The sequence below is a fragment of the Malaclemys terrapin genome, chromosome 2, assembly GCF_027887155.1.
Source record: "Malaclemys terrapin pileata isolate rMalTer1 chromosome 2, rMalTer1.hap1, whole genome shotgun sequence".
Taxonomy (NCBI): domain Eukaryota; kingdom Metazoa; phylum Chordata; order Testudines; family Emydidae; genus Malaclemys; species Malaclemys terrapin.
This window is the reverse complement of record NC_071506.1, coordinates 88,846,715-88,872,963: the sequence shown is the minus strand read 5'-3', so window position 1 is coordinate 88,872,963 and position 26,249 is coordinate 88,846,715. Positions and strand designations below refer to the sequence as shown.

General features: G+C 38.0%; 1 protein-coding gene across 3 annotated transcripts in view; it reads left to right on the top strand.

Moving 5' to 3' along the window:
• The window catches only part of PIEZO2 (piezo type mechanosensitive ion channel component 2), a 429,456-nt gene that overhangs the window by 315,616 nt on the left and 87,591 nt on the right, over positions 1–26,249 (top strand). For 2 of the 3 annotated variants that reach the window (XM_054019895.1, XM_054019894.1), the window contains exons 11-18: positions 801–939; positions 3,047–3,189; positions 5,264–5,500; positions 11,162–11,285; positions 13,082–13,305; positions 14,206–14,354; positions 15,429–15,602; positions 22,115–22,338. In XM_054019895.1, the coding sequence (XP_053875870.1) occupies positions 801–939; positions 3,047–3,189; positions 5,264–5,500; positions 11,162–11,285; positions 13,082–13,305; positions 14,206–14,354; positions 15,429–15,602; positions 22,115–22,338 (1,414 nt within the window). Of the gene's footprint in view, positions 1–800; positions 940–3,046; positions 3,190–5,263; positions 5,501–11,161; positions 11,286–13,081; positions 13,306–14,205; positions 14,355–15,428; positions 15,603–18,402; positions 18,445–21,737; positions 21,771–22,114; positions 22,339–26,249 lie in introns of all 3 variants that reach the window. The other variant, XM_054019896.1, reaches the window with a different exon arrangement.

Here is a 26,249-nt window from a genome sequence, read left to right as displayed (position 1 = left end):
TAAAACTGGCCCATCTCCATTGGCCAGCTGCTAGAAACCCTTGCCAAACAAGGACAATGGCCAACAACACATTGCCGAAAGGAAAGTTCAAATAGTGGCATAAACATTGAGTAATAAACAATTGTAACAAACACAACTAATTTTACTAATTGTAACAAATGCAGATCACCCTACTGATTTAAAAATGCAAATCATTTGTACCCATCATCTTCATCGGTACTGGAAACCATTAGACAGAAAATTAACCTTAAAAAATATCCAGCCACAAGGCTGCATGAAAGAGAAGGATGGGACTCATGGCTATGGCATAGAACTAGTCAGAAGATCAGGGTTCTTTCTTAGGTTGGCCAGAGATTGCCTGTGTCACTTAACACAAGGCACAACCTTTCCATGCTTCAACTGGCCTGTCTTTAAAATAGGTGTAATGCCTACCTCACAGTGATCGTTTGAGGATTAAGTAATGTTTATAAAGAGCTTTGAGATTCTTTGCTGGAAGTTACTGTAGAAGTGCAAAGCACCATCATCATAATTATTACTGTTTTGTTAAAGAAAATTTAATGAAATCGGCGTTGTAATTCTTTTTAGCATAAATTGGTCTGCTAAAATTATTCTTAGGACAATTGTGTTAACATCATGTGTAATGTGTGATTGTTCAGTATAGAGAGAAACCTGCTGAAATGATTTCATTAAGTTTCTTTCATATTTTAGAAACAATACCTAATGGAAGTTAGTAAGTAGCAGTTTCACTCACACAGGAGCTTTTCTAAAAGGAATGCCTTTCTCCAATCCTCGTCTGGCAGGTCCTGCTCGTAACAGTGAATGGGACTCCTGTAGATTATCACACCATACACCCCACACTTCACTTGGAGAATGGCCCTGCCAAAGCTGATATGTACTCAACCCCACAGTATAAATGGGAGCCATCAGATGACATGTCAGGTAGTAACATGAATTATTTGGGAATAAACCCGTGTGTTTGGTATTTTATTATTTACTCTATAGTTAAATTCTTGGCCTTGTGCATTTTTTGTTAAGCAGCTTGATAAGATTTAAAAAACTGTTAGAACAAATTGATAAATTAAACAGCAATAAATCTCCAAGACTACATGATATTCACCCAAGAGTTCTGAAGGAACTCAGATATGAAATTGCAGAACTACTAACTGTAGTATGTAACCTATTGCTGAAACAAGCATCAGTACCAGATGACTGGCAAGTAACTAATATGAAACTAATTTTTAAAAAGGGTTCCAGAGGATTATTCCGGCAATTACAGGCTAGTAAGCCTAACTTCAGTACTGAGCAAATTGGCGAAGATCAAAATTATTAGACACGTGGATGAACACAATTTGTTGGGGGAGAGGAAACATGGCTTTTGTAAAGGGAAGTCATGCCTCGCCAATCAATTAGAATTCTTTGAGAGTGTCAGCAAGCATGTGGATAAGGGTAATACAGTGTACTTGGATTTTCAGAAAGCATTTGACAAGATCCCTCACCAAAGGCTCGTAAGGAAACTTAGTTGGCATGGGATAACATGGAAGGTCCTCTCAGGGATCAGTAATTGCTTAAAAGATAGGAAACAAAGGATAGGAATAAATGGTCAGTTTTCGGAATGGAGAGAGGTAAAAAGCGGGGTCCCCAAGGGATTTATACTGGGGCCAGTCCTATTCAACATACCCATAAATGATCTGGAAAAAGAGTGAACCATGAAGTGGCACAGTTTGTAGATGACACAAAATTATTCAAGATAATTAAGTCCAAAGCTGACTGCAAAGAGTTACAGGGGGGTCTCACAAACCTGGGTGACTGGCCAACCAACTGGCAGATGAAATTCAGTGTTGATAAGGGCAAAATAATGCACATTGGAAAAAATAATTCCAAATCCACATGTATAATGATGGGTTCTAAACTAACTGTTATCACTCAAGAAAAAGACCTTGGAGTCACCTTGGAGTTGAAGGTCCAGCTGAGGTCAAAAATGCTAGCAGGATATTAGGACCTATTAGGAAAGAGAAAATAAGACAGAAAAATAAATCCATGGTAAACCCACACCTTGAATACAGTTTTAGAGTTTGAGTCTCCATCTGAAAAGGGATATAGTGGGAATGGAAAAGGTTCAGACAAAGATGATCTGGCTTCCATACAAGAAGAGACTAAAAAGAATAGGGATGTTCATCTTAGAAGAGAGATGGTTAAGGAGAGGTCTGATAGAGGTCAATAAAATCATGAATGGTGTGGAAAAAGTGAATAGAGAAGTGTTGTTTACCTTTTCCTACAATGCAAAAACCAGGGTCACTCAAATTAATAGGCAGCGGACTTAATACAAACAAAAGAAAATACTTACTCACCCAATGCCCAATTAACCTGTGGAATTCATTGCTAGGGGATGTTGTGATGGCCAAAAGTATAACTGGGTTCAAAAAAGAACTAGATAAGTTAATGGATGATAGGTCCATCAGTGGCTATTAGCCAAGAGGTCAGGGCTATAACCCCATGCTGACAGCACCCCTAACTTTTGACTGCCAGAAGCTGGAAGGGGAGGACAGAGGTGGATCTCTCCAAATTGTCCTGTTCTGTACACTCCTGAAGCTCTAGCCACTTTCAGAGACCGGATACTGGGCTAGATTGCCCATTGGTCTGATCCTGTATGACAGTTCTTATGTTTTTATGCTACCAATCAACATGCAGATCTTTGAATCAAGTTGCAGGTGCATATTATCCAAAATACTGTACTTGTCTGCCCACCAACACATTTGTTTTATGTCCTTACATGACTGTATGTACTGTACTTCTGTGGATTTTTCCTGTGGTTCTCAGGTCATTGTCAAGATATCAAAATTATTAATATTGGTATGGCTGAGTGCTGTAATGGTAGCACAACATTCTGCCACATGGGGACCATCTGACTTCACTATACCAGAATACAATGGCCTGATTCCTGCAAGATTTACTCAATTTGTGCAAGGACTGTAGGGTTTTGAACTGTGTGTACATGCGCTGCAATTAGACTTATTTGAATTGCACCATAAGATTGTTTTCTACTTAGAAAAGAAAGAAGAGGAAGAGGAAGAAGAAGAAGAGGAGGAAGATATTCAGGAGAAAAAAGAAAATGTTAAAATACATGCCATGGTCTCTGTCTTCCATTTTATCATGAAACAAAGTTACATTTGTGCTCTGATTGCAATGATGGTACGTATGAAACACAAAAATAATTGAGTTGGGGTAGTAGACATAATCTAATTATAGATGTCATCTAACTCTGGAAATGAGCTTCTGCCACACTATTGACAGCATCAATATATTTATCTTCCAAATGTCTTGGTGAAGGGTGATTAGTCATGTTGATTTTTCATTGGTGTTTACTTCAACATTATAAAATCTGGACCTGAGGTTTGAATCTGTTGGATGCATGTGGTTTATTAAAACATTACCCCTCAAATTATGCCTTGATCCTACCACCAACTCCTTATGGGGCAGGGCACAGGTTTCTGCTCACAGGGATTCCGTTATATGATTGGGGCTTAAAATTCTAACTTTAGTATTTTTTTACCTACGGCAGATCAGAAAATGCTCAACATGCTCATTTTTCTGATAGCTCAAAAAAAAAATTAAGTGGGTTTTAATGCATTTACTCAATTCAGAAATTGTCTGCAAAAATAAAGCTCTTCATAGTCCTACAGTAAGTCTAAACTTGCCATTTCTACTTCTAATTGAATCTATGCATCTAGTTCAAACTCTGTATGAAAATAAACCTATAAACATTGATTTCTTTTATCTACACTGGGCAGACAACAAATAGGAAAATACAATTTTGTGCCAACAAATTTTTTTGTGATTAATTTTCTTCTTTTTGAAATTACATTGCCTATCCCTGAAAACAAAGGGTCATTTTGTGCAAATTAGCCTTGGATTATACTGTAGCAAGTTCACAACGTGATAGTTCTCTGTCAGCACTTCCAAGGTCTGGTTTTACTATTTTGAAAAGGTTTCAACTGGGATACAATTTACCATAAAGTTTCTTGGCCCAATCTTGCCTTAAAAAAAATGTAAATGGTTTGGCCACTTTTTGTTTGCATACAGCAAAAGAAAACCGATATTTTGTATGGTTTTTGGACTTTTGTTTGCTGTTCCGTAGCATGAAAAGTCTCTGGAGCTAAACAAAACTTAGCAGATTCTTTGTGCAGAATCTGGATTGAATATGGTGCTTTTTGAAATGTTAGTAAGTAGTTGTTATTTTCTTGCTGTGGTATATTCATTTTTTTTAAGTGACTGCTGCACATGTGCTTTAATTACTTTAAATTCCATTCAGGGTTCAAATCTGTCAGTATCAGTGGTGGAGCTGTATTGTTCTGAGCTTTCTTCTAGTCTCAAACTGAGATAATATCAGCTCCAAAGGATCTATGTTCCAAGTGTTGTGAACCAAATTCAGCTACTGTTCCACTTATGCCATACCCAAATGTGACCCATTGTGCATGTTACAGTCTTGTATCTTAATGGAAGAATAGCATATACATGATTCTCAGAGGCTATAGTGGACACTTTATCGAGTCAAGACTAATCCAGCCTTGATTAAAATATTCTTAATATTTCATGCTTTTCAGTCTAAACAAAAGAAGAAATTAAGACTCCGTTGACTTCAGCTAAGTTACTCTAGATTTATACTGGTGCATTGCCAACCAGAATCTAGTCCAAAATCAATAACAGTGTTTAATAAAAAGACACTTCCTCCCACGCTATAATACGGTGTTTTGTCCAGAACAGTTTTAAGTAATGTGTTTGATACCTGTAAAATGAGCAGAACATTTGAATATACTGTAAGGAACAATGCTACACTGGGTTGGGTTAGGCTAAATCAGTCTAAGTCTACTACATCTCTAATATCTAGAGTACAACAGAAAGTGAAATCTAAAGCATGCTTTATAGTCACTGCTTAACTCTGGGAGACCTAAACTAACATTTCTACTGAAGTACCAAGACGCAAAAGTACCAGACCAAAAAAAGGTGGTTTAAACTGAATTTCCTAGGAATCCGTTTACTGCATGTAGTCCAGAGGATCTACTGTAGCTGTCAGCGGCCCAATTCTCACTAACATAAATGGGAGTCACATGGCTAAATCTCCATGCATCCCACTGAAAATATACCCTAGACAAGGTGTGTGAAGTTGGGCAGTGCTGTAAAGTTTTACTGACTGTATGCAGTAATACTGTAACTAAGTGAATCTATGAATATTTTTGTCTCTCTCTCCCATCCCCTCCCTCCCAAGGCTTGGAGTATCACTTATCACAGTTGGTTGACTTTTGTGTTATTGATCTGGTCCTGCACGCTTTGGATGATTCGTGACCGAAGGAAATATGCTATGATCAGTTCACCTTTCATGGTTGTTTATGGAAATTTGCTGTTAACATTACAATATATATGGAGTATTGACCTCAATAATGATGAGCTTCCTAAAGTTTCTGGATTTTTAGAAAAGAAGGATCCTGGGGAATTAGCTTCAAAGGTAAGTGTAGTTTGCTTACAAACATCTGTAGTTTGTTTAAAGAACAAAGCAATATACACTAGCCATCAATAAAAACTTCAGGTCCTTTGGTGTTTAATACAATGAATAATCCTGGTCAGCATGGGACTACAGTACAGGATGAGTGGTTAAAAAATACAATAGCACAAAATTACTTCTTGCTGGTAAATTAAATACTATAACGAATGTGTCAAATTTAGATAATTTTATAAAATAGTTCTCACCAGGGAGAAAATAGCATTAATATTTGGCCCTGTAAAAACGAGAGGAAAGGGAAGAGAAAAAATATGTACTTGGATTAGTTAAATACAAGATAAATTAAATAGAATTTTGAGGCAGCTTTTGTTTGATGAAACCTGTTTGTACGTACACACACACACAGTATACATACACAAATATATATATTTTATAAGTGCATTTCTGCTTTGTCATTAGCATCAGTCAGTACAGGTAAAAACTCAGTGCTGTAGTTGTACTTAAATAGAAGATTTCCATTCCCTTCTCTTTTTTCTGAATAAAGACTAATGTAGCAGACCTCAGTACAATGGTTGTTCCCCCTTTCTCCCTTTCACTTTTAGTTATTTTGTTGGCAGAATTTGTGTGTGGCAACATTTCATCACCCCACCTCTTACAACCCGTGACTTGATGTCTCAGCTATTCATGAACACTTTTGTTATGAACACATATTGCATGTGTGGAGTCTGGTGGGATTAAAAATTGCAAATCCAGACACTTGTAAATCTATGGTAAAATCTATTGACTTTAATGGGAGCAGAGTTTATGCCAGCATTTTGAAATTTTTTTTTTTGCTTTGCAAATTATACACTAACACTTAGAAATACTAGATAAATGTACTGTGTGAAACATAAAAAATTACTGTGAAAACACTTCTGGTCCAAATACTTTCAGGAATATTTCTCCGTGCTATTATTCATGACACTATGAACATTTGCTGTCCATAAACATTCTTATGAATACAAAAATCATCTGAATGCTTCTGAACAAGTGAATAAAAAGTATTGGAAATATTAGTGAGTGGAATCACTGGCTTTTATTCACCAGAATATTCGCAAGTACCATTTTAGGTATATTAATGAACACCTGAGATGTCATGCCAGTTTAAGTATAGCAGCCTCACCATAAGAGCAGTGGAAAAAGATAATTAAACCAGTAATGTCAAATATTTTTTAATTTGTGAAGACCAGTTGAGTTCATTTGACTATATAAAGCAGGGGTTCTCAAACTAGGGGTCGAGGTCCCGCAGGGGGTCATGAGGTTATTACATGGGGGGTCGCGAGCTGTCAGCCTCCACCCCAAACCCGGCTTTGCCTCCAGCATTTATAATGGTGTTAAATATATAAAAAGGTGTTTTTAATTTATAAGGGGAGGTCGCACTCAGAGTCTTGCTATGTGAAAGGGGTCACCAGTAAAAATGTTTGAGAGCCACTGGAAAGCACACCAAACTTGTCTCTAAGAATAGAAGTGCCCAGGTTAACAAGCTTTTTGAGCATGAGCCAAACTTTAAGCACATGAATAGTCTCATTGAAGTTAATGGGACAACTCACACACGTGACATTAGTCATATGCTCAAGTACTTAGCAGAATTAATTCTTTAGTCTTTCAGTTGACGAAACACAAATTGGAATTGCCTTAGATCAAAAATGAAAGTGTTTCCTGGTTTCAATTAATGGGGCTTTTCCCACCCAGATATTTTCCCTGTCTTGAAACCACTACATTTGGCAGATTATCTTTGAGGGAGGAAAGTGAGCACACAATAGAAGCTGCTTCATAGAGCACTCGAGAGGAGCTTCTCACAGAGTGCAGATAGTTGGCCCAATTCCCTTATAACTGAGTGAATCACTTCCATCATGATACACCTGATTTCAGTTTGAAGAGGTTCTGCACCTGTGTTTCCTGCTTGGCAGTGCCCCTTGCCAAACTATGCCTGGATTTATAATGTATTTGAATCCTAGTGAGCATTCTATTATTTTTCTGGTGGAAGGTAGTGCTAGTCTTGATAAGAGTGATTAAATAATCAAGAGGTAAGTTTTGCAATTTCTCTTCATTGACTTTGTAAATCTGTCTGGGCTGGATTCATACTAGTTACTTTGAAATGATGGTCTATGTGCCCCATTATCAGTTCTGTAAATCGTCCAATTACCCCCAAGGATTTTTTTTTCTGCGCTCTATCCCTGGATTACATCTAGCAGTGCACAATGGAGGGAGTTTCCACTCCCCAATCAATAGTTTAAAAGTGTTGACCCAAACTCTCTGTGCATTTACCATTCATGAAAGGACTTCATTTACCCATTATGTTTGTGTGTTTAGCAGTTTTGATATCTATTTTAGGTATTTATTTTTAGCTAATCTGGTGCCTTTTCACTCCTTTAAAAACTGGGGGTTTCCCTATCATTATTATTTATTTCTCTTGTGGTAGTGTTTAGATGTCCTCTTCAAGAATTGGGGCCTGTGGAGGTAGGCATTTTACATATATATGTCCCTGCCTCTAAGAGCTTACAGTGTAAATCAGGTTAATTTTTATGGGAAATTCATCAATTTAAATATACTATTTCTTTTATGTTTACAGTGCAAATATTTATAACAAAAAATATAAAGTGAGCACTGTACACTTTGTATTCTATGTTGTAATTGAAATCAAGATGTTTGAAAATGTGGAAAATATCCAAAAATATTAAACAATAATAGAATTCCATTTATATAAATAGTATTTTTCAATTCACTTAATACAAGTACAATAGTGCAATCTCTTTATCATGAAAGTAGAACTTATATATTTATAGTTATGTACAAAAAATGATTGCATTCAAAAATAAAACAATGTATAACTTTAGAAACTACAAGTCCACTCAGTCCTACTTCTTGTTCAGCCAATCGCTTAGACAAACAAGTTTGTTTACATTTGCAGGAGATAATGCTGCCCCCTTCTTGTTTACAATGTTACCTGAAAGTGAGAACGGGCATTCACATGACACTGTTGTAGCCGGCGTCGCAAGATATTTACGTGCCAGATTCGCTAAAGATTTATATATCCCTTCATGCTTCAACCACCATCCCAGAGAACATACGTCCATGCCGATGATAATGATCCAAAGCAGTGCAGACCAATGTTCATTTTCATCACCAAAGGCTATGGCTACGCTTGCAGATGTAGAGCACCGGGAGTTAAACCAGCCCTCAGAGACAGAAGCAGGGAAAGCACTGCCGTGTGTTCACGCTATCAGCTGCAAGTGCAGTGGCGTGGCCACATTAGCAGCTCTTGCAATGCCACAGAGAGCAGTGCATTGTGGTAGCTGTCCCAGTGTGCAAGTGGCTGCAGCGTGCTTTGGAAGGGGTTTGCAATGCCTAATGGGGCAGGCACAGCATCACATGATGCAGGTTTCCCAATCCCATTGTTCCAAGGCATCCTATTAGATTGCCAACTGCTTTTCAAATGTGGAGGGTGGAGTGCGACAGGGAGTGTATTGTGTGATGTGGGGGGAGAGACAATGTGTTTGGGGGAGGCAGAGAGTATGTTAGCATTCTGTCTTGTGCTGTCTTGTAAGTTTAGACAGCGGCAGGGGGAAACCCCAACATCATCCCCCGCCCCCTGCCTCTCTCTCACACACACGCACAAAGGCCTGCCCCTGCAACAGGAGCATTCCACATTGATAGTTTGCTTTGTGTCCCGGAGCAGATAAGCATGCCAGCTGCAAGAAACGGAGCTTTGAAAGCATGCCTGCAGCCAAGTTCAAAACAATGACGAGAGTGGCCACTTGACTTCAAGGGATTATGGGATGTTTCCGGAGGCCAATCATAGCGCGTAATGCAACACTTCGTCCACAATGACACCCCAGCACTCCAGCCGCGGCACAGAAAGCTCTTTGCTTCTCATGCAGGTGGATTACCAGGGGCACTCCAGCCGCGGAGCCCAGCCACTCTAAGTGTCCTACCAGTGTGGACACCTCAGGAGTTAGGGTGCCCAGGGCTGATTTAATGCACTATAACTTGCAAATGTAGCCAAGGCCTGAGTCAGATGTCACTTGCAGAAGGTTCATTTTCTTTTTTGGTGGTTCGGGTTCTGTAGTTTCTGCATCGGAGTGTTGCTCTTTTAAAACTTCTGAAAGCCTGCTCCACACCTCGTGCCTCTCAAATTTTTGGAATGTACTTCTGATTCTTAAATCATGGGTCGAGCGTGGTAGCTATCTTTAGAAATCTCACATTTGTATCTTCTTTGCATTTTGTCAAATCTGCAGTGAAAATGTTCTTAAAACGAACAACATGCTGGGTCATCATCTGAGACTGCTGTAACATGAAATGCAGGTAAAACACAGAGCAGGAGACGTACAATTTTCCCCCAAGGAGTTCAGCCACAAATTTAATTAACGCATTATTATTTTAACAAGCATCATCAGCATGGAAGCATGTCCTCTGGAATTGTCGCCAAAGCATGAAGGGACATACGAATGTTTAGCATACCTGGCACGTAAATACCTTGCAATACTGGCTACAAAAGTGCCATGTGAACGTCTGTTCTCTCTTTCAGGTGATGTAAATAAGAAGCAAGCAGCATTATCTCCCGTAAATGTAAACAAACTTGTTTCTCTTAGCGAGTGGCTGCACAAGAAGTAGGACTGAGTGGACTTGTAGACTCTAAAGTTTTACATTGTTTTGTTTTTGAGTGCAGTTATGTAACAAAAAAAAATCTACATTTGTAAGTTGCACTTTCATGATAAAGAGATTGCACTACGATACTTATATGAGGTGAATTGAAAAATACGATTTCTTTTATCATTGTTACAGTGCAAATATTCGTAATAAAAATAATATAAAGTGAGCTCTGTACACTTTGTATTCTGTGTTGTAATTTAAATCAATATATATGAAAATGTAGAAAACCTCCAAAATATTGGTATTCTATTTTTAAATTTTTTTTATCGCAATTAATTTTTTTGAGTTAATCGCGTAAGTTAACGGCAATTAATCGACAGCCCTGCTTTTTATATTACATCATCAGCCTGGTTAGCAGCAGCAGTAGCACCCCAGTAGAGCGTGCCAAATATTTGGTTATTTGTATGTCTCATTTAAAATTTTATTCTTGTTTTCTGTATAAAGTAATGAAATGAGGCTTGATCCTGAACCACTGAAATCCATGGGAGCTTTGACTTCAGTGGATATAGGCTCAAGCCCATGATAAACAGGTGCCATACTGTATTCTGTGTTCTGGCTGGCTCTCAGTACTGACACTTGTTGAATTTGGCAGTATACAAAACACAAAAGTACACTCTTTGTTAAAAAGATTTATTTATTTATGTACCCTTGTTATGGAATAATAGACTATACTCTCCTAGCGCAAGGAATCAAAAGAGAAACCTATTAACAAAGGCCACAGAATGAAAAGTCAGTTTCCTACCCAAACTGGAGGACAACTGGAAATAAAATAAAATTGCTTTTAATGGAATAGGTTGCCTAGATGACCTAGCTTCCAGAAATGTGTTCTTTGGCAATGATTATATTGTTGCCAATTTTGCTGAATAGTGGAAAACAAAGGCATGAAAAAAATTTCAAAATATCTGTTAACATTAGCAGGATCTAGGATGTACAATTAGTCTGTCTCTCTTGTTTTGTTTTGATTTTTGCTTGCAGATCCTTTTCACAATTACTTTCTGGCTACTGCTTAGGCAACACCTCACAGAGCGGAAAGTGCTTCAGCTAAAAGAAGCTACTTTAGCTGAGGTCAAAGTTGAAGATGAAGAAAATGAAGAAAAAGGTAAAAGTATATCAAGTTTGACTGCTTCAATCAATGTAGGAGGTTAGGGTTACTTCTTTTCTTATTGCTAAAGTATTCGGAAAGTTGCATCTGTCATTGACTAGGGGCTAAACAATATGCTGCTAAATCCATGCACTACAAATTTCTCAGGGAACATAATAAAATAGCTTTGAGCTTGATAACATCAAACAAAATATATAAACTCTCTTTACAGTTGAACTACAGTAAATGATATGACAAAATAAATAACTTGAATGGGAAATACAGGAAAAACCTTCTATAGACGCACTTCCACCACCACACTTGTGTTCCCCCACTCCCCCCGAAAAAATCACTATACACAAAATTTAACCATAAAAGGAGACGGGCCTACATGGAAAACGTCCATCAGTGATTTCAATGGGAGCTGCACCTGTGTAACCAAGAGCAGAATTTGGCCTATAGGTTTCAGTGTGGTGTAGTTATTCCCAACATGCATAGCAAGACTAGGAACAGGGTTTTCTCCTTTCTGCTCCCATTAACGGGACAGCAGTAACTTGCCTTTTTCTTTTTTTTTTCATGGTTTGGTCACAGTAGAACAAGAGGGAGGGATAGTCGTTCTTTTGAAATGCGGCATTTAACTCCCACCTGGTATCACAAATCTATATGTTTTTTAAGGTTGGTTGGTTGGTTTTAAACAGGAACCTCTGCTTTGAATTTCAAAACTGTCTAATGTTTGTGTTTTTGGTGAAAACCAGTATTCCCTTAGGAATTTATGTCTCTGGATGTCAGTGATAAGTTCTGGTTTTTTTCCTTCCAGTTTAACAATGTTTTTTGCCTACACATGCAGGCATTACAGTAGATATTGCTTTGACTATGATCCAATACATAGCCTTCAGGCCATGGTTCTCCACTATGTCTGAGTTCAGCTTGGGCAAAGTGGGGAGCGATGGTAACAGGGAATTGGTGTGGCTTCCTTACCTTTTGGCCAGTGGAAGTCCAAGAAAATTAAGCTACAGTCCTTATGCCAGTGAAGGTTCATGGAGCTCTGTCACAGCATGCCTCCTCCTGCCCCGTCCCACCTTCCAGAATGCCCCTGAAAAGTCTTTTCCCCTTATGGTGGTGGTGGGCGCTAGTTGCTTATAAGGTGAGGGAGGGATAGCTCAGTGGTTTGAGCATTGGCCTGCTAAACCCAGGGTTGTGAGCTCAATCCTTGAGGGAGCCACCTAGGGATCTGGGGCAAAATCAGTACTTGGTCCTGCTAGTGAAGGCAGGGGGCTGGACTCGATGACCTTTCAAGAGCCCTTCCAGTTCTAGGAGATAGGATATCTCCATTAATTTATTTAAGGTGACATAAAGTTCACCTATGTGAGGGAATACTCTACTGGCTATCTCCAGCTGTTTTAAAGACACTTTGTGCTGCTTACCCAGCACAACATGACCTTAGTGGACCAGATAATCTGGCCCTTGGATTTTTGAAAGGGTGTAAAAGTAAGTACATTTACCAACTAGGAACCCAGGCTTAAGAGTGTGGTCTTGGAGACACTACTGTCAACTTGTGGAGGAGAAAATAACATGTTTTAGAAGGAAATGCATGGCCAATATTCTCTGGAGCCTTCTGGTGAATCCTCTCCCTCAATCAGAAGCAGAGATTATAAAGTCAATTCAGACATGCATCTAACTGTACCCTTGCTAAATTTCTGCATAAGCTTCCATGTCCTGCATAAAGCTTTTATGCTTTACCTCATTTACAATTACAAGGAAAGATCCTATAAAAATAGGTTGAGGGCGATGCAACTTGATTTGTGTCTTTGCAGAAGAGGAATTGCAAGAAGGGGAAGTGACAGAGGAAGCAGATGAAGAAGATGAGGATGAACAGGACATTATGAAAGTCCTCGGAAACTTGGTGATGGCTATGTTCATTAAGTACTGGATTTATGTCTGTGGAGGAATGTTCTTCTTCGTCAGCTTTGAGGGTAGAATTGTCATGTACAAAATCATCTATATGATGCTCTTCCTCTTCTGTGTGGCCCTGTACCAGGTAAATGAGAGCAATTCTAAGCAAAATTCTTCCTTTGGTTGCACTGGTGCGTCCTCTTTGATTTAGCATCAATGTAACGGAGAGCAACATTTAATAATTTAATCCACTGTGTATTTTTTCTTTTGCTAGTTCCCAACAGCTTAGACCATTTGAAGAGTTTTGATTCTATTAAACCTCAATAGATTGGCTGATGGGAGAGAGAAGCAAAGTTTTAAAAGTTGTAGTTTGGATAAGCACCCAAACATATGAATGGTTGGCTGAACGAGAACCCAGATTCTATGGTGATGGGCACCCTAGAAATAAATTAAGAAAAAATACGAATAATAAACTACTCCAACCCTTTTGGGTCTGCAGAATTGGTCTGGGTAACTCATGAGAACAGGTTATTTCATGAGATTTCTGACTTTTTTTCCTTCCGATCCTGGATGGAACTTGGAAGAATAGAGATTACATAAACATGAGAGGAAAAATGAAAAAAGTTAACTTAAAAATGGATCAAGTTGGGGTTTGTGTAGAATTTTGGAATAAGATTCAGCATGGTTGTTTTAGCCAGGCCAATGTAATCATCCCTAACTGAATTTAGGAATACTAATGATCTTTACATTAGAACTGCATGACTTCATGTTTAATTGCTGATGATGGCCACTTTTCCATTGCTTAGCTGTAGACCACAAAACAAACAATACTATGATACTACAAAGATTCTCCCTTTGATACATGGATATGTCTCTGATAAGCATCAATGAGAGTTGATGTTATGTCAAGAATAAAATAATTGTGTTAGTTTAGGGGGAAGGGTTATATTTTATAGCCCTCTGCCTGTACAACAATATAAATAGTTTGGTAGATTCTTCCGCTTTGGTTCTGTTTGCCTTACCATCTTCAATGGCTGGTTCCCAGGTGCACTATGAATGGTGGAGGCGAATCCTAAAATATTTTTGGATGTCAGTGGTTGTTTACACTATGCTGGTGCTTATCTTCATCTATACATATCAATTTGAATCATTTCCTGGCTTGTGGATGAACATGACAGGGCTAGATGAAAAAAAGTGAGTATTTTCATTTTACTTGGGCTTATTGTGCACAAGCAAATGGCTAGTGATTTTTTTTTTCATACTGTTACAAAGACTTTTTACATAGGTCGGTTTGAAACTCCCTATTTTGCTTTGCAGATTTTCATAGTGAAAAAGCAGAGATTTTCACCAATATTTGTAAACAATTTGCAAACCTTTAATTTTGGCACAAGAGAAATGGTAATGTTTTGCACCCTTTGACCTCCTTCCTCCTCTTCCTCCTTATAATGGAAAAAATGTAAGGAAACCTTCTCCAACCATGACTGGCTTTGGGGGTTCTGCTGCCCCATGCACACAAGCAAATATTTGCCCCTACAACTCTGCTGTCACCCATACAAAAATGTCACTGAACATTTTGCTGTCCCTGCTATTTGGTTGGGTGACACCTCTTTCTGACTACCAGCCCTAATTTGTGACCAGCTCTAATTCTGACTACATGGTGGATTAGTGGAGGTGTCCTGCAAAACTTTTTTGCTTTTCGCTAATCATTCTCCCAAAAGCATAACCCGACCTTAAAAAATAGACTTAAAGGCTGTAACAAAAACAAAACAAAAAATGAAAAATAAAAACAGAAAACCCAAAACAAAATCTTTTGAAACAGCACATATATCCCAAAGCTGCCATCTTATATGGGATTCCAGTAAACTGTTTTGTAGAAACAGAACAAACCTCTTTTACTGCTTTCCATCGCCTACAATATTGTAACAACCTAGTTGTTGGCTTGGAGCTGGAAAAGCTGGCTCTGAAATACTATACTGAAAACATTTGATATAAGAAAGAAATTAATCTACAAATTTTGTGGCTGTAGTGATTTATTTAATAGTGCTTATTTAGTGTGTCTCATACCTTTAAAGGGTTAAGTGGCAAGATAAGGTATTGTACATTTGCATTGTTCTTACCTTTTGTTCAGAAAAATGAAAAGATAAGATACATAGCAAAGACAATCTTACTTACTGTACCGTTTTGTGACTATCCATCTCATGTGATATGGGAGAAATGTTGCAAAATTCATTTTGAACAGGTGACTTAGTGACTTGTTTTATTTTTCAGACTAGAGGATCTTGGTTTAAAACAGTTTTCTGTGGCTGAGCTGTTCACACGTATCTTTATTCCAACCTCTTTCTTATTGGTGTGTATATTACACCTTCATTACTTCCATGACCGTTTCCTCCAGCTCACTGACTTAAAGGCTGTAACCAGCAAACAGGACAGCGCTATTTACAGGTAAACAAGCAAAGTAAACAAAGCTACTAGTTGTCCATAAGATAGTACTGTTTTCTAACAATTTACTTTGCAGGAAATGTTGTGTGCCTTTTTTATGACCCCTGATTAGCTCTCCCCCCCACACACACACGCACGCACACACATATTTAGGTTTAGACTTTTGGGGTAGATTTTCAAAGCACAAACGACACTTATGACACCTAACACCCATTGACTTTCAATGGGCATTAGGTGTCTAAGTGCCACATGTGCTTTTTAAGATTCTTGACAATAATAGGGAAGATTTTCAAAGTGACTGTTGATTTTGAGTACCCAGTATTTGAGTGCCCAACTTGAGACACATTCAAGAGGCCTGAATTTTAGAAAGCGCTGAGCATCTGCCCTGTGAAAATCAGGCCCCTTTATTAAGGTGTCTCAAACTGAGCCCTCAAAAATAAGGCACTCAAAAATTAAATAACTAGTCACCTTTGAAAATCTTGGCCTATATTCTGTGCCAGCTCGCTAGACTATTAAGCGAGCTCATCAAAATGTATAACAGAGTATTGTGATTCTCTCAGCCCCTCCGCTTTCAGATATTCAGTGTTATACACTTACAGATTTTTCTGCACAAAAGCATATTACAATTTGACTATTATTTTTGGGAAGTAGCGAAATGCTTTAGATTGTATTTTGATAGGGTAGTTTGAAGTAAAACATTTGCATTCTAAATATAACATGTAGTGATGTGTGACACGATGACATTTTTATGGTCATGAACTTGGGAAGACTGCATTGTGCCATAAATGAATTATGGAGCAATACCAATTTACACCAGCTGAGAACTTGGCCCAATTTGTTTAATGGCTTGAAATTTAGGAAATAAAAGAATGACTCTGGTAATCGTGATCAGATATCTGGTATACATATGTTTATACTTAAATGTACAGCATACATATGCAGTAGAATATAGGTATGTCTGTTCTCATATTCAGCATTGCATTTAGAATAAGTTCTACTTTTTTAACGTGCACGTGCAGAATTCTTGAGTATATATTTTAAGTGAACTGTAAAAAATTGTTGATAAATTCCTAACAATCTTTTCTTTATTTGCTTTTCCAAACATCTTTCTCTTTTTCATTCTTTTCTTTTTTTTAATGTTAGCAAAGTAGTAAATCACATGGTAAATGCAAGGCTCTCTGCGTGTGAACCTTCTTTTGAGCTGCAAATTCTTTGTACAGCAAAAGGTGCATGATACTCAATTAAAAGAACTTTTCTTTACCATGCAACTGTGCACCTGAATCTGGGCCCAGTTTGATGATTGCATTTGAGCAGTGGTGTTACTTGGGCTGAGGGATTGCCATTTTGGGGGCATAGTACAGCATATGGTAACTGCACACATTTTACTGACACAGTGTGTTGTCAGTGCCAGGTGTCAGTTGACACTACCTGTAAGGATTCTGGAACCAGAATTTAGCTATCAATTTTGTTCATGGTACATGAAGCAGAATAAGATGTATCTTGATTTGCCACAGCTACCGATACTGGTCTGGCAGTGCTGTCAGCAGTAAAAACCTGGTTGTGCAGAAAATTTAAGATGTTATGATACAGAAAATGTATTAAAAGTAGTTATGTACAATAACAAGGTCTAGCTTTTATAAAGCCATCAAAGCAACATGCAGTCATTCATTCATTTCATTCTAAAAGATCTAGTGACGTAGCTCCACATTTACTGTGCCTGCTATTTATGGTTGTTTTTTTACTTCTGTTAATTTTATCTGTGTTGTATCAATTGACTCCTACAGGAAGACAAACCTTTATTTTCAGTATGTGGACAACACTGGAGATTTAGTCATTTTCATAGAGAAAATGTTAATTAGATTTTAAGCCCCAGTTCATGAAAACACTTGCACATGTGTTTTAATTCCCATGGTAGTCAATGGGATTTAGGAACACATTCAAAGTTAAATCCATTATCAAATTCTGTCCTGAACAAGAATGCTTTCCTGAACTGAGGCCTTAGTCTGAAACTAAGATTTATTGAAATCACTGGGACTATTTGTGGAGTAAGGTACTACTCAACATGAGTAAAGATGGCACAGTGAATGTCAGAGGAAGTTCCTACCAGGAGGAAGGGTGGTAGAACCTGACATAATAGCATAAACTCATGGTTATGTCTCAAGATGGCAGAATTGGGCTGTTGAATAGTATATTCAAGTGAGAGGAAGGGTGATCCAGTGGTTACGGCGCTTATTTGGGATTCAGTTTCCAAAATTCCCTGCTCTGTCAAAGACTATCTTTGTGACCTCGGGCAAGCTACTTAATCTCTCTATGCCAACATTTCTTATTTATAAAATGGAGAGAATGGTACTTTCCTAACCCATAGGGTTATTGTGGAAATAAGTACATTAAAGATTATGAGTTGCTTAGATACTACAGTTAAGGGGATCATATAAGTACCTTAAATAGACATATGTCCATCGAAAGAAGCAATAAATATTGTACGTGACAAATATGAGATCAAGCTAAAGAATAAAACCTGTTCTGACATTTTTGTGGCCCCTGAGATTTATCTACAGTCCTTCTAGCGGAAGTTGCTTGCCATCTAGTAATGCTATTGTACATATAGGCTTCCTAGCCTTTTTCACTGCAAGATTAGTAATAAGTGTTTAGACTTAGTGTCTCATTGTGACAATGCTTGCCTCTGTAACAGGTAACCAAGTACATTCATTCCTGTCTAACAGTTTCCTTTTTTCTCTCTTTAACTCATTTCTCCTTTGCCATCGCATGCATTCTTGTGCTCTCTTCATCTCTTACCTCGTAGCCATGCTAAAGTCAATGGTCGTGTTTATCTAATAATAAATAGGTGGGTATACTTCAATGTTTCCTTTCCTTTTCTTAAAAAATGTACTTTAATTTGTTTGCTAGTTCTTCAGTTCCTAGAAACAAAGATCACTCATGCTGTGCAGTACTGTGAAATAAGCAAAGAAGACAATTCTTAGTCTTCTAAACCCACCAGATGGTTTATAGTGGTTAACACATCTGCCACATGGATTTAGAGGCTGTTAATTCTCTCCCCAACTCAGATTCTTCTCTTAAACTTCATTCAAGCTCAATAAAGGCATAGACAATACTATTTCTAATTGGCTGCAGTTAACAGAATTAGTTCAGGAGGCTGGTATAGCTATGCTTTGTATGTGTATGCATGTACACATATTCATATCCACACGCCTACTTACCTCAGATGTACTTTCAATAATGCATTTGAGAGTCAAAGAAATATGCACAACAAGTATTTTTCTGAAGAAAAATGAAAGTCTGTGCCTTTGGGTATGCTTTCTTGTATACAAAGTAATAGAAGTGTAGACAAAAATAGAACACCTGTACATTTTAGGACATTACAACCAGTTAAGCCGTGTACTGAGTTGAGTGCTACAGGATCTAAACCACAAAACTTATATTATCATCATGCCTTCATAAAATTAGCTTTTTAAAATATTTCCATAAGCAAGATTCCTTTCAGTTTTTCAAGGATAGGTTTTTTTAAAATTAGGGTAAGAATAAGAGTGGGGTCGTTTTTTCGTTACTCCTGAACGTAAGCACAAAAACTGGGCAAATACCTCAACAAGCTTTCTGTAAATATTTGCTCAAATGAAAAATTAATGTTCTTATCCTGAGCTTATGTCCTTTTTGTGTGCATTTGCAGTCAATATTTTAGGCTGCGGTTCTCAAAGGCGAATGGGTCTTGGGCACCTGAATCTCCTAGGTGCCTTTAAAAATCCCAGCTGTAGTGAATGAGTTTGCTGGCAGGAATGGTCTCAGAAATAGCAAATTTTAAGTAAGTATTAGGCATTATCCACAGAAAATAAATGCTGAACTTGTAAACTTGAGCATCCATGCCAGTAACACCCATTCAGTCAGAGACAGAAAAAATGCCATGTGAGCTGTGTCCCCATTCAAAACTAACAGCTTGAATCTTGGATATTGAATACTCAGGAATATTATACAGACCAAGCATTATTAACAAATTATTTGGCAAATGATTCTGGACAAGTGAATTAAAAAAAAAAAACATAAATTGTTGGCAGAAAATTCACAAAAAGCCTAAGAGGCATAAATGTGGCAAACGCGTTATTCGCTATTAATTATTCACTCAGCTCTAGTAAATATATTAAACATAGTTAAATGTGGCCCTGATTCAGCAAGGTATTTGAGCATATACCTAACTTTAGACGCCTGAGGAGTACCATTGATCTTAGTAGTCTGAGGGACCATTCAGGCACCTAAAGTTTAGTCATGCTTAAATACCTTGCTGAACTGGGGCCTATATGGGTATATCTATGCTGCAGCTGGGAGCAAGTACACTTAATATCTATTCATACTCGTGCTTATTTCTGAAATAAAATATCTTGGTGAGGCGTCTTCTGAAAGATAAGGATTTAGTCAAATTGTGTTTTTCTTAGTAATCATTTTCATAGGTATACTTTGTAAGATTATATATGTTTGGGACTGACCATTGTATTAAAGCAATATTATGCACTGTGCCTTTTCTGTCTTTCAATAATTAGCATGCAATTAATTTACTGCTTGAGGATCAATTAGCCAGATTTCTGTAACCTTTCCCTTATTTAAGCTACTTGAATTTGCAATTTCTTCAAGTTGCAAGTCCCAATTATTTGAAAGATGCTTTGCTTGTTTAACTATTGCATTGACAGCTCCTGCTGTGCTGTTCATGTTTTATAAGCAGCGTTTTGAAATACATTGTACAGAGTAAATAGGTATTTCTAGATTTTCAATTTTCTAATATGCTAGTTAAAAGTTTCAGGGATTGTTGTCTAAAATTAATAACATTGAATAATATGCTAACACTTCATATTGTAAAAAAAGAAATAATACTTTAGCCTATTAAAATTAGTTACCTGAATAAAAAAATACAATAGATGTTTTATAACATTCCTGATTATATTATATTTATTACTGTAGCTAAATGGTTCTTGCATACCCTTACTGCCAAACAGAGTGCTACAGGAATAATCTCATTCAAAAGGAAGTATTCATGATAGAGGTGTGTGTCACTATGCTTAGACTTGTGTTCAGGATCTGGCAGTAAGAAAGTAGGGGAGTCATATGTTAATGTCAGAAGAGTCTATGTTAGAGAGGAATCTGAGCCACATGATTCTGATTCATATACAAATTTTCCTAGAGTTTGGGGAAGTTTGGATCCAGGTTTGAATCCATTAGAGAGAGGGACTAGGAGTGCAGTGCCAATCCAGACTCTGATCTGAATGTCCACAAAGTTCAGAGGTGTTGGGATTTAAGGTTTTGGTTGCAGTCAGTCTCCAATTTGTATATTGTGTAAATACATGTGAAAAGCAAAATGAATTGGTGAGTTTCATATTGGGGTGAAACTTTTTATATCATAGAAGATGAGTGATTATTAATTTTGTCTTTGCTTTTGTAAAAAAGCAAAGATAATAGAAGAGGAAGAGTTTAAATGTCATAATAATTCTCAAAAGATTTAACATTACTATCATTTCTATATTAAAATACATAATTTGCAAACTGTGTATTTCAGCTTATTTTCTATACTCTTGACTTTGCTAAGTGATTCATTCAGACATGGTTCAGGATTTGAGGTATGACTTCTGCAAGTTTTAGAAAAGAGAGAGGCTGTAGGCCTTCCCCAAATTAGATGATATCAGATCTATTGAAGCAGGGACCTTGGGATTTTTGCTATACTGTTTATGAATCTGCAGTTGGGGAAAAAAAACAACCTTTGAAACTAACATGTTTGTTTGCTACCCAGTTGCATCTTTCCATGTCAAAAAATTGAAAATGTATTCAAAATATGAATTGTATAGCTTACCTGTGACAATTCAGTTGCATTACTTAAAAGCATGGGAGAATACGCACACTTTTAGCAATTAGTTTTAGCATAATTATATGGCACACTTTCCAGTTTGCTCTGATTTTGTGATTCTTAGTAGAAGTGCCCTGTTAATGCCATGATGCATGCTCTTGACATTAGAAGGCTGCTGCGGATGGAGTAGGAGAATGCTGTAGCAGTAATGTAGCATGATGTATTTATTATCTCTGATCTTCTTTTATAACCCCTGTTCTCATTTCCCTTTTTCTTTCTGTTTCAATTACTTTGAGCAGCCTCAAGAAAAAAATACCAAACCACCACAATGAGTAAGTCCCCCATGAAGTAATGAAATGCTCGCTCTCTCACAGTGTCATTTCATGCTTCTACATCTTAAACTCTGACCATTTTCTCCATTGGGGAAAATGTCAAGTTTAGGTGTCAAAACCACTCATTACTAACTAATCACTGGCATCCAAGTGAGAAATAATTACTACTACATTCGGACTCAGTTTGCAGTGTTTGTTTGCAGAAAGTACCAGAATCATTAGCATTTCCAGTTCAATGGCATTCATACATGCATTGTTTATTTTTTAAAATTATACTGCTTGAAAAAAATCATTCTTGATACCAATATGGCTCAGTTTGCTGACACCTCATTATTTACCAACAGACTAGTGCACCAAGATGGAAGTCTGCCTGACATAACCATGCTGAATTTAACTGCCAGCAATGAAAAGGAAGAGGATAAAAATCTGGAAGAGCATGGTGATGAAAGAATGGAAGAAAGAGATGGGAAGGGAGAGAAAGATGGGGATGAAAAAGAGAAGGAGGAGGAGGAGGAAGAGGAAGATGAGGAAGAGGATGATGATGAATCTGATGTAGAAGAAACTTCCGGTAGGCTTTGAGACCATAATGTTGCCCCTTGCTAACTTTATTTAACTTCAGTTGTAGGTGGTTCATCCTTGACGAGCTTACTTTAGATAACATTATGTTTTCTTTTTAATTTTGGCTAGAGTCTTTGCCAAATAGCCTGGATTGAGCAGATGGGTCCTTGTTAATTAGTCAACATGCTCCAGTCTCTTAGGATGAGAACAGCTACTGTTACCTACAGTATGCTTACAAAATGGAAAAAAAAAACTTCGACTTCTACTAGAGGAAAGCCCTTTACAAAGCCAGTGATGGATGAGGGGATTCCTGAAGCTCATGGAAAGCTCCTTCCATGCGAATTCTTGAGGAAATAATGCTTTTTTTTTTCCTTTTCTATTGTATGCTTTTAAGGTTATTCATTTCAGTAAGTTCTCTGCTTCATTGTTCATGAACAGCTTTAGTGTCACATTTTGCAATTTTGAATGAGGAATAGCTAACTGATTCTAAATTAATATAAAAATGCCGCAGGGTGGTGGTGGGTGAGGCTGTTATCCTGGATATCCTTGGCTAAGACCTAAATAATTTCTGTAATACAGTTATGAACATGAACCCTGCATGACTTAGATTAGCAAGAGAAATAACACGTCAGAGACAGGAAACTGAGGGAAGAGTGTTTAGAACAGAGGAAAATCAGATTGTCTGGAAATTGCCTTACATTAATTTGGGCAACTACTGTTACCATTATATGTAGGGCTCTGGAACAGAAATAGAGACTTTCAGTGAGACCTGCTCAAAGAAAAATGCCAGTTTATATGCTCTAAGAAGCCTACACTTAGTTCATGCAGCACCAGGGGATCAGAAACCACTCATATTTCCCTGGCTGGGGGATTCCATCTGCATAGAAGACTCCACGGTGGGTGTAGCCCTGACATACCCAGCTCATGTGCTCTTTCTGTGCAGGCAAGAGCTTGATTGGAATATGCTGCACTCTGGCTTATCCCCAGCTGGTTGAAGTTCCCTTGGGAACGCTGGCCAGCTGTTGAAAGTTAACCTACATTGGGGCAGAGCCAAGAATCAGGGAGCAGTAACTGACTCCCTGGAGGCCTCCGCTCTGTGCTGCGCTGAATGGATCTTGGCAGCAGCACAGAAAATATCTGTGACTGGATGTGAGGTACTTTTAAGTTACATACACATAGTGTGTGTGTGTGTGTGTGTGCGCGCACGCGCGCCAAAAAGCTATATCATAACATTGCACTGTTAAGCACTCAAGCGTCTGTAATTGCCAGCATTATTTTAGCAGAGTAATGCACACAGTCTTTGTTGCATGATTAAATGCTATTTCTCGAATAATACAATATTCCATTTAATTTTTTTTTTATATGCGTAGCATCTTGTGCCATATATCCTTCTGGGTATGCCAGATAGAGCTCATGACAGTAATTTGCATGCCCTGCTTCATTCACCTGGCACCTTCAAAGTGTTGTTTTCCAGTATGGTTAAAAAAAAAAGGCTTAATATAACATTTATTCTTTGAAAAATAGTAAGTGATCATGTCATTAAAGACCATCTTAATGAATATAGAAACATACTTGCAAAGGAGATCTTTTTAAGGAAAAAAGAAGAAAACAAAATCAATAATCTGGCATTATGTGGCCAGACATCCAAAAAGGCAGAATTTCACACAAAATAAGCACTCAATAGACAGTTCTTTTTCTTTTTAAATAAAAATAAAGATCAGAAAACTTGACATCATTGTCTAAGGAGCCCTGAAATCCCTCTGCATCTTTGGCCAATGTAGGCAGCCACATCCAATTTTTCATGTTTCCATCTCCAGTACTAACTGTGCAACCATTCTTACTGTACGTTAGGTCCTCATTCGTCTACATTTTACTAACCCAATCTTCAGACTTGATAATTCTCATTTTAAAAAAGTGGTCTCACTCTACTTCTCATCAAATAGCATTGTGAGCTAGTGAAGTCTCAGGTTACTAATGCTTGATCCTGCAAAGTGATCTGGCTGGCGGACCCTTTTCCAAGATGGAGTCCATTGACTTCAGTGACACGGGCACAGGGCCGGCTTTAAGCCGATTCGGCCGATTCCCCTGAATGGGGCCCTGCGCCTAAGAGGGCCCCACAATGTCCAGGGCTGCCGGCGGAGCAGGAAAAAAAAAAAAAAAAGCCGCGTCCTGCTTCTCCCCCTCCCTCCAGCGCTTGTGCCGCCATACAGCTGATCATCACAAGCCTGGGAGGGAGGGGGGAAGAGGAGGAATGCGGCGTGCTTGGGGAACCACGCGGGGCCAGCGCGGGGATTTGGGGAGGGATCCAATGGGGCAGCGAGGGGGCGGGGCCAGGGCGGGGATTTGGGGAGGGATCCAATGGAGCAGGGAGGGGGTGCAGTCGGGGTGGGCCTGGGGTGGAGTTGGGGCATGGGGGGGGGGCGCGAGACAATTCACGTCCTGGCGCGGGGCCCCGCACCTGCTAAAGCCGGCCCTGCACGGGCATATGGGTCAACTTGCAGGATCAGGTCCTAAGACTATATTGTTTTAATAATACATATGTACTACATATATTGGTACCTTATAATGTATTATTATGGTTAATTAAAACTAAATTATTACTAGTATTACCAGATAACTTGCATCCAAGAATTTTCAAAGAACTGGCTGAAGAGCTCACTGGATATTTAATGCTGATTTTCAATAAGTTCCAGAAGATTAGAAGAATGCTAATGTGCCAATTTTTAAAAAGGGTAAATGGGATGATCCAGGTAATTATATGCTTATCAGCCTGACTTCGAACCCTAAAAAGATAATGGAGCAGCTAATATGGGACTCAGTTAATAAAGAAATAAAGGAGGGTAATGTAACTAATGCAAATCCACATGGGTTTATGGAAAATAGATCCTGTCAAATTAACTTTATATCTTTTTTGATGACATTACAAATTTGGTTGATAAAGGTAATAATGTTGATATAATATACGTAGACTTCTGTACGGCTTTTGACTTGTTACCACATGACATTTTGATTAAAAAAACTAGAAGATATAATATTAACATGGCACACATTAAATAGATTAAAAACTGGCTAACTGATAAATGGGGAATTTTCATCAAGCAGGTATGTTTTCAGTGAAGTCCCACACCAATTGGTTCTTGGGCCTATGGTAGTTATCATTTTTAACAATGACTTGGAAGAAAACATAAAATTATTACTGATAAAGTTTTCAGATGACACCAAAATCGGGGGAGTAGTATTAATGAAGACAGGTCTCTGATTCAGATCTAGATCACTGGTAAACTGGGTGCAAGCAAACAATATGCATTTTAATTCAGCAAAATGTATACATCTAGGAACAAAGAATGTTGACCATACTTACAGGATGAGGGACTCTCTATCCTGGGAAGCAGTGTAATGGTGTGGCCAAAAGAGTTAATGTGATCCTTGGCTGCATAAACAGTGGAATCTCAAGTAAGAGTACAGAGGTTATTTTACCTCTGTTTTTGGCACTGATCTGGCTGCTGCTGAAAAACTGTGTCCAGTTCTAGTGCTCACAGTTCAAGAAGGATGTTAATAAATTGGAGAAGGTTCAGAGAAGAGCCATAAGAATGGTTGAAAGATTAGGAAACATGCCTTACAGCGATAGATTCAAATAACTCAGTCTATTTAGCTTAACAAATAGAAGAGTAAGGGGTAATTTGATTAGTCTGTCATCTACATGAAGGAACAAATATTTAATAATGGGCTCTTCAGCCAAGATGAGAAAGATATAATGGGATCCAATGGCTGGAAGTAGTAGCTAAACAAATTTCAGACTGGAAATAAGGCATAATTTTTTAATGGTGAGGGCACTTAACCATTGGAACAATTTACCAAGGGTTGTGGTAGATTCTCCATCGCTGATAATTTTTTAAGTCAAGATTGGATGTTTTGCTAAAC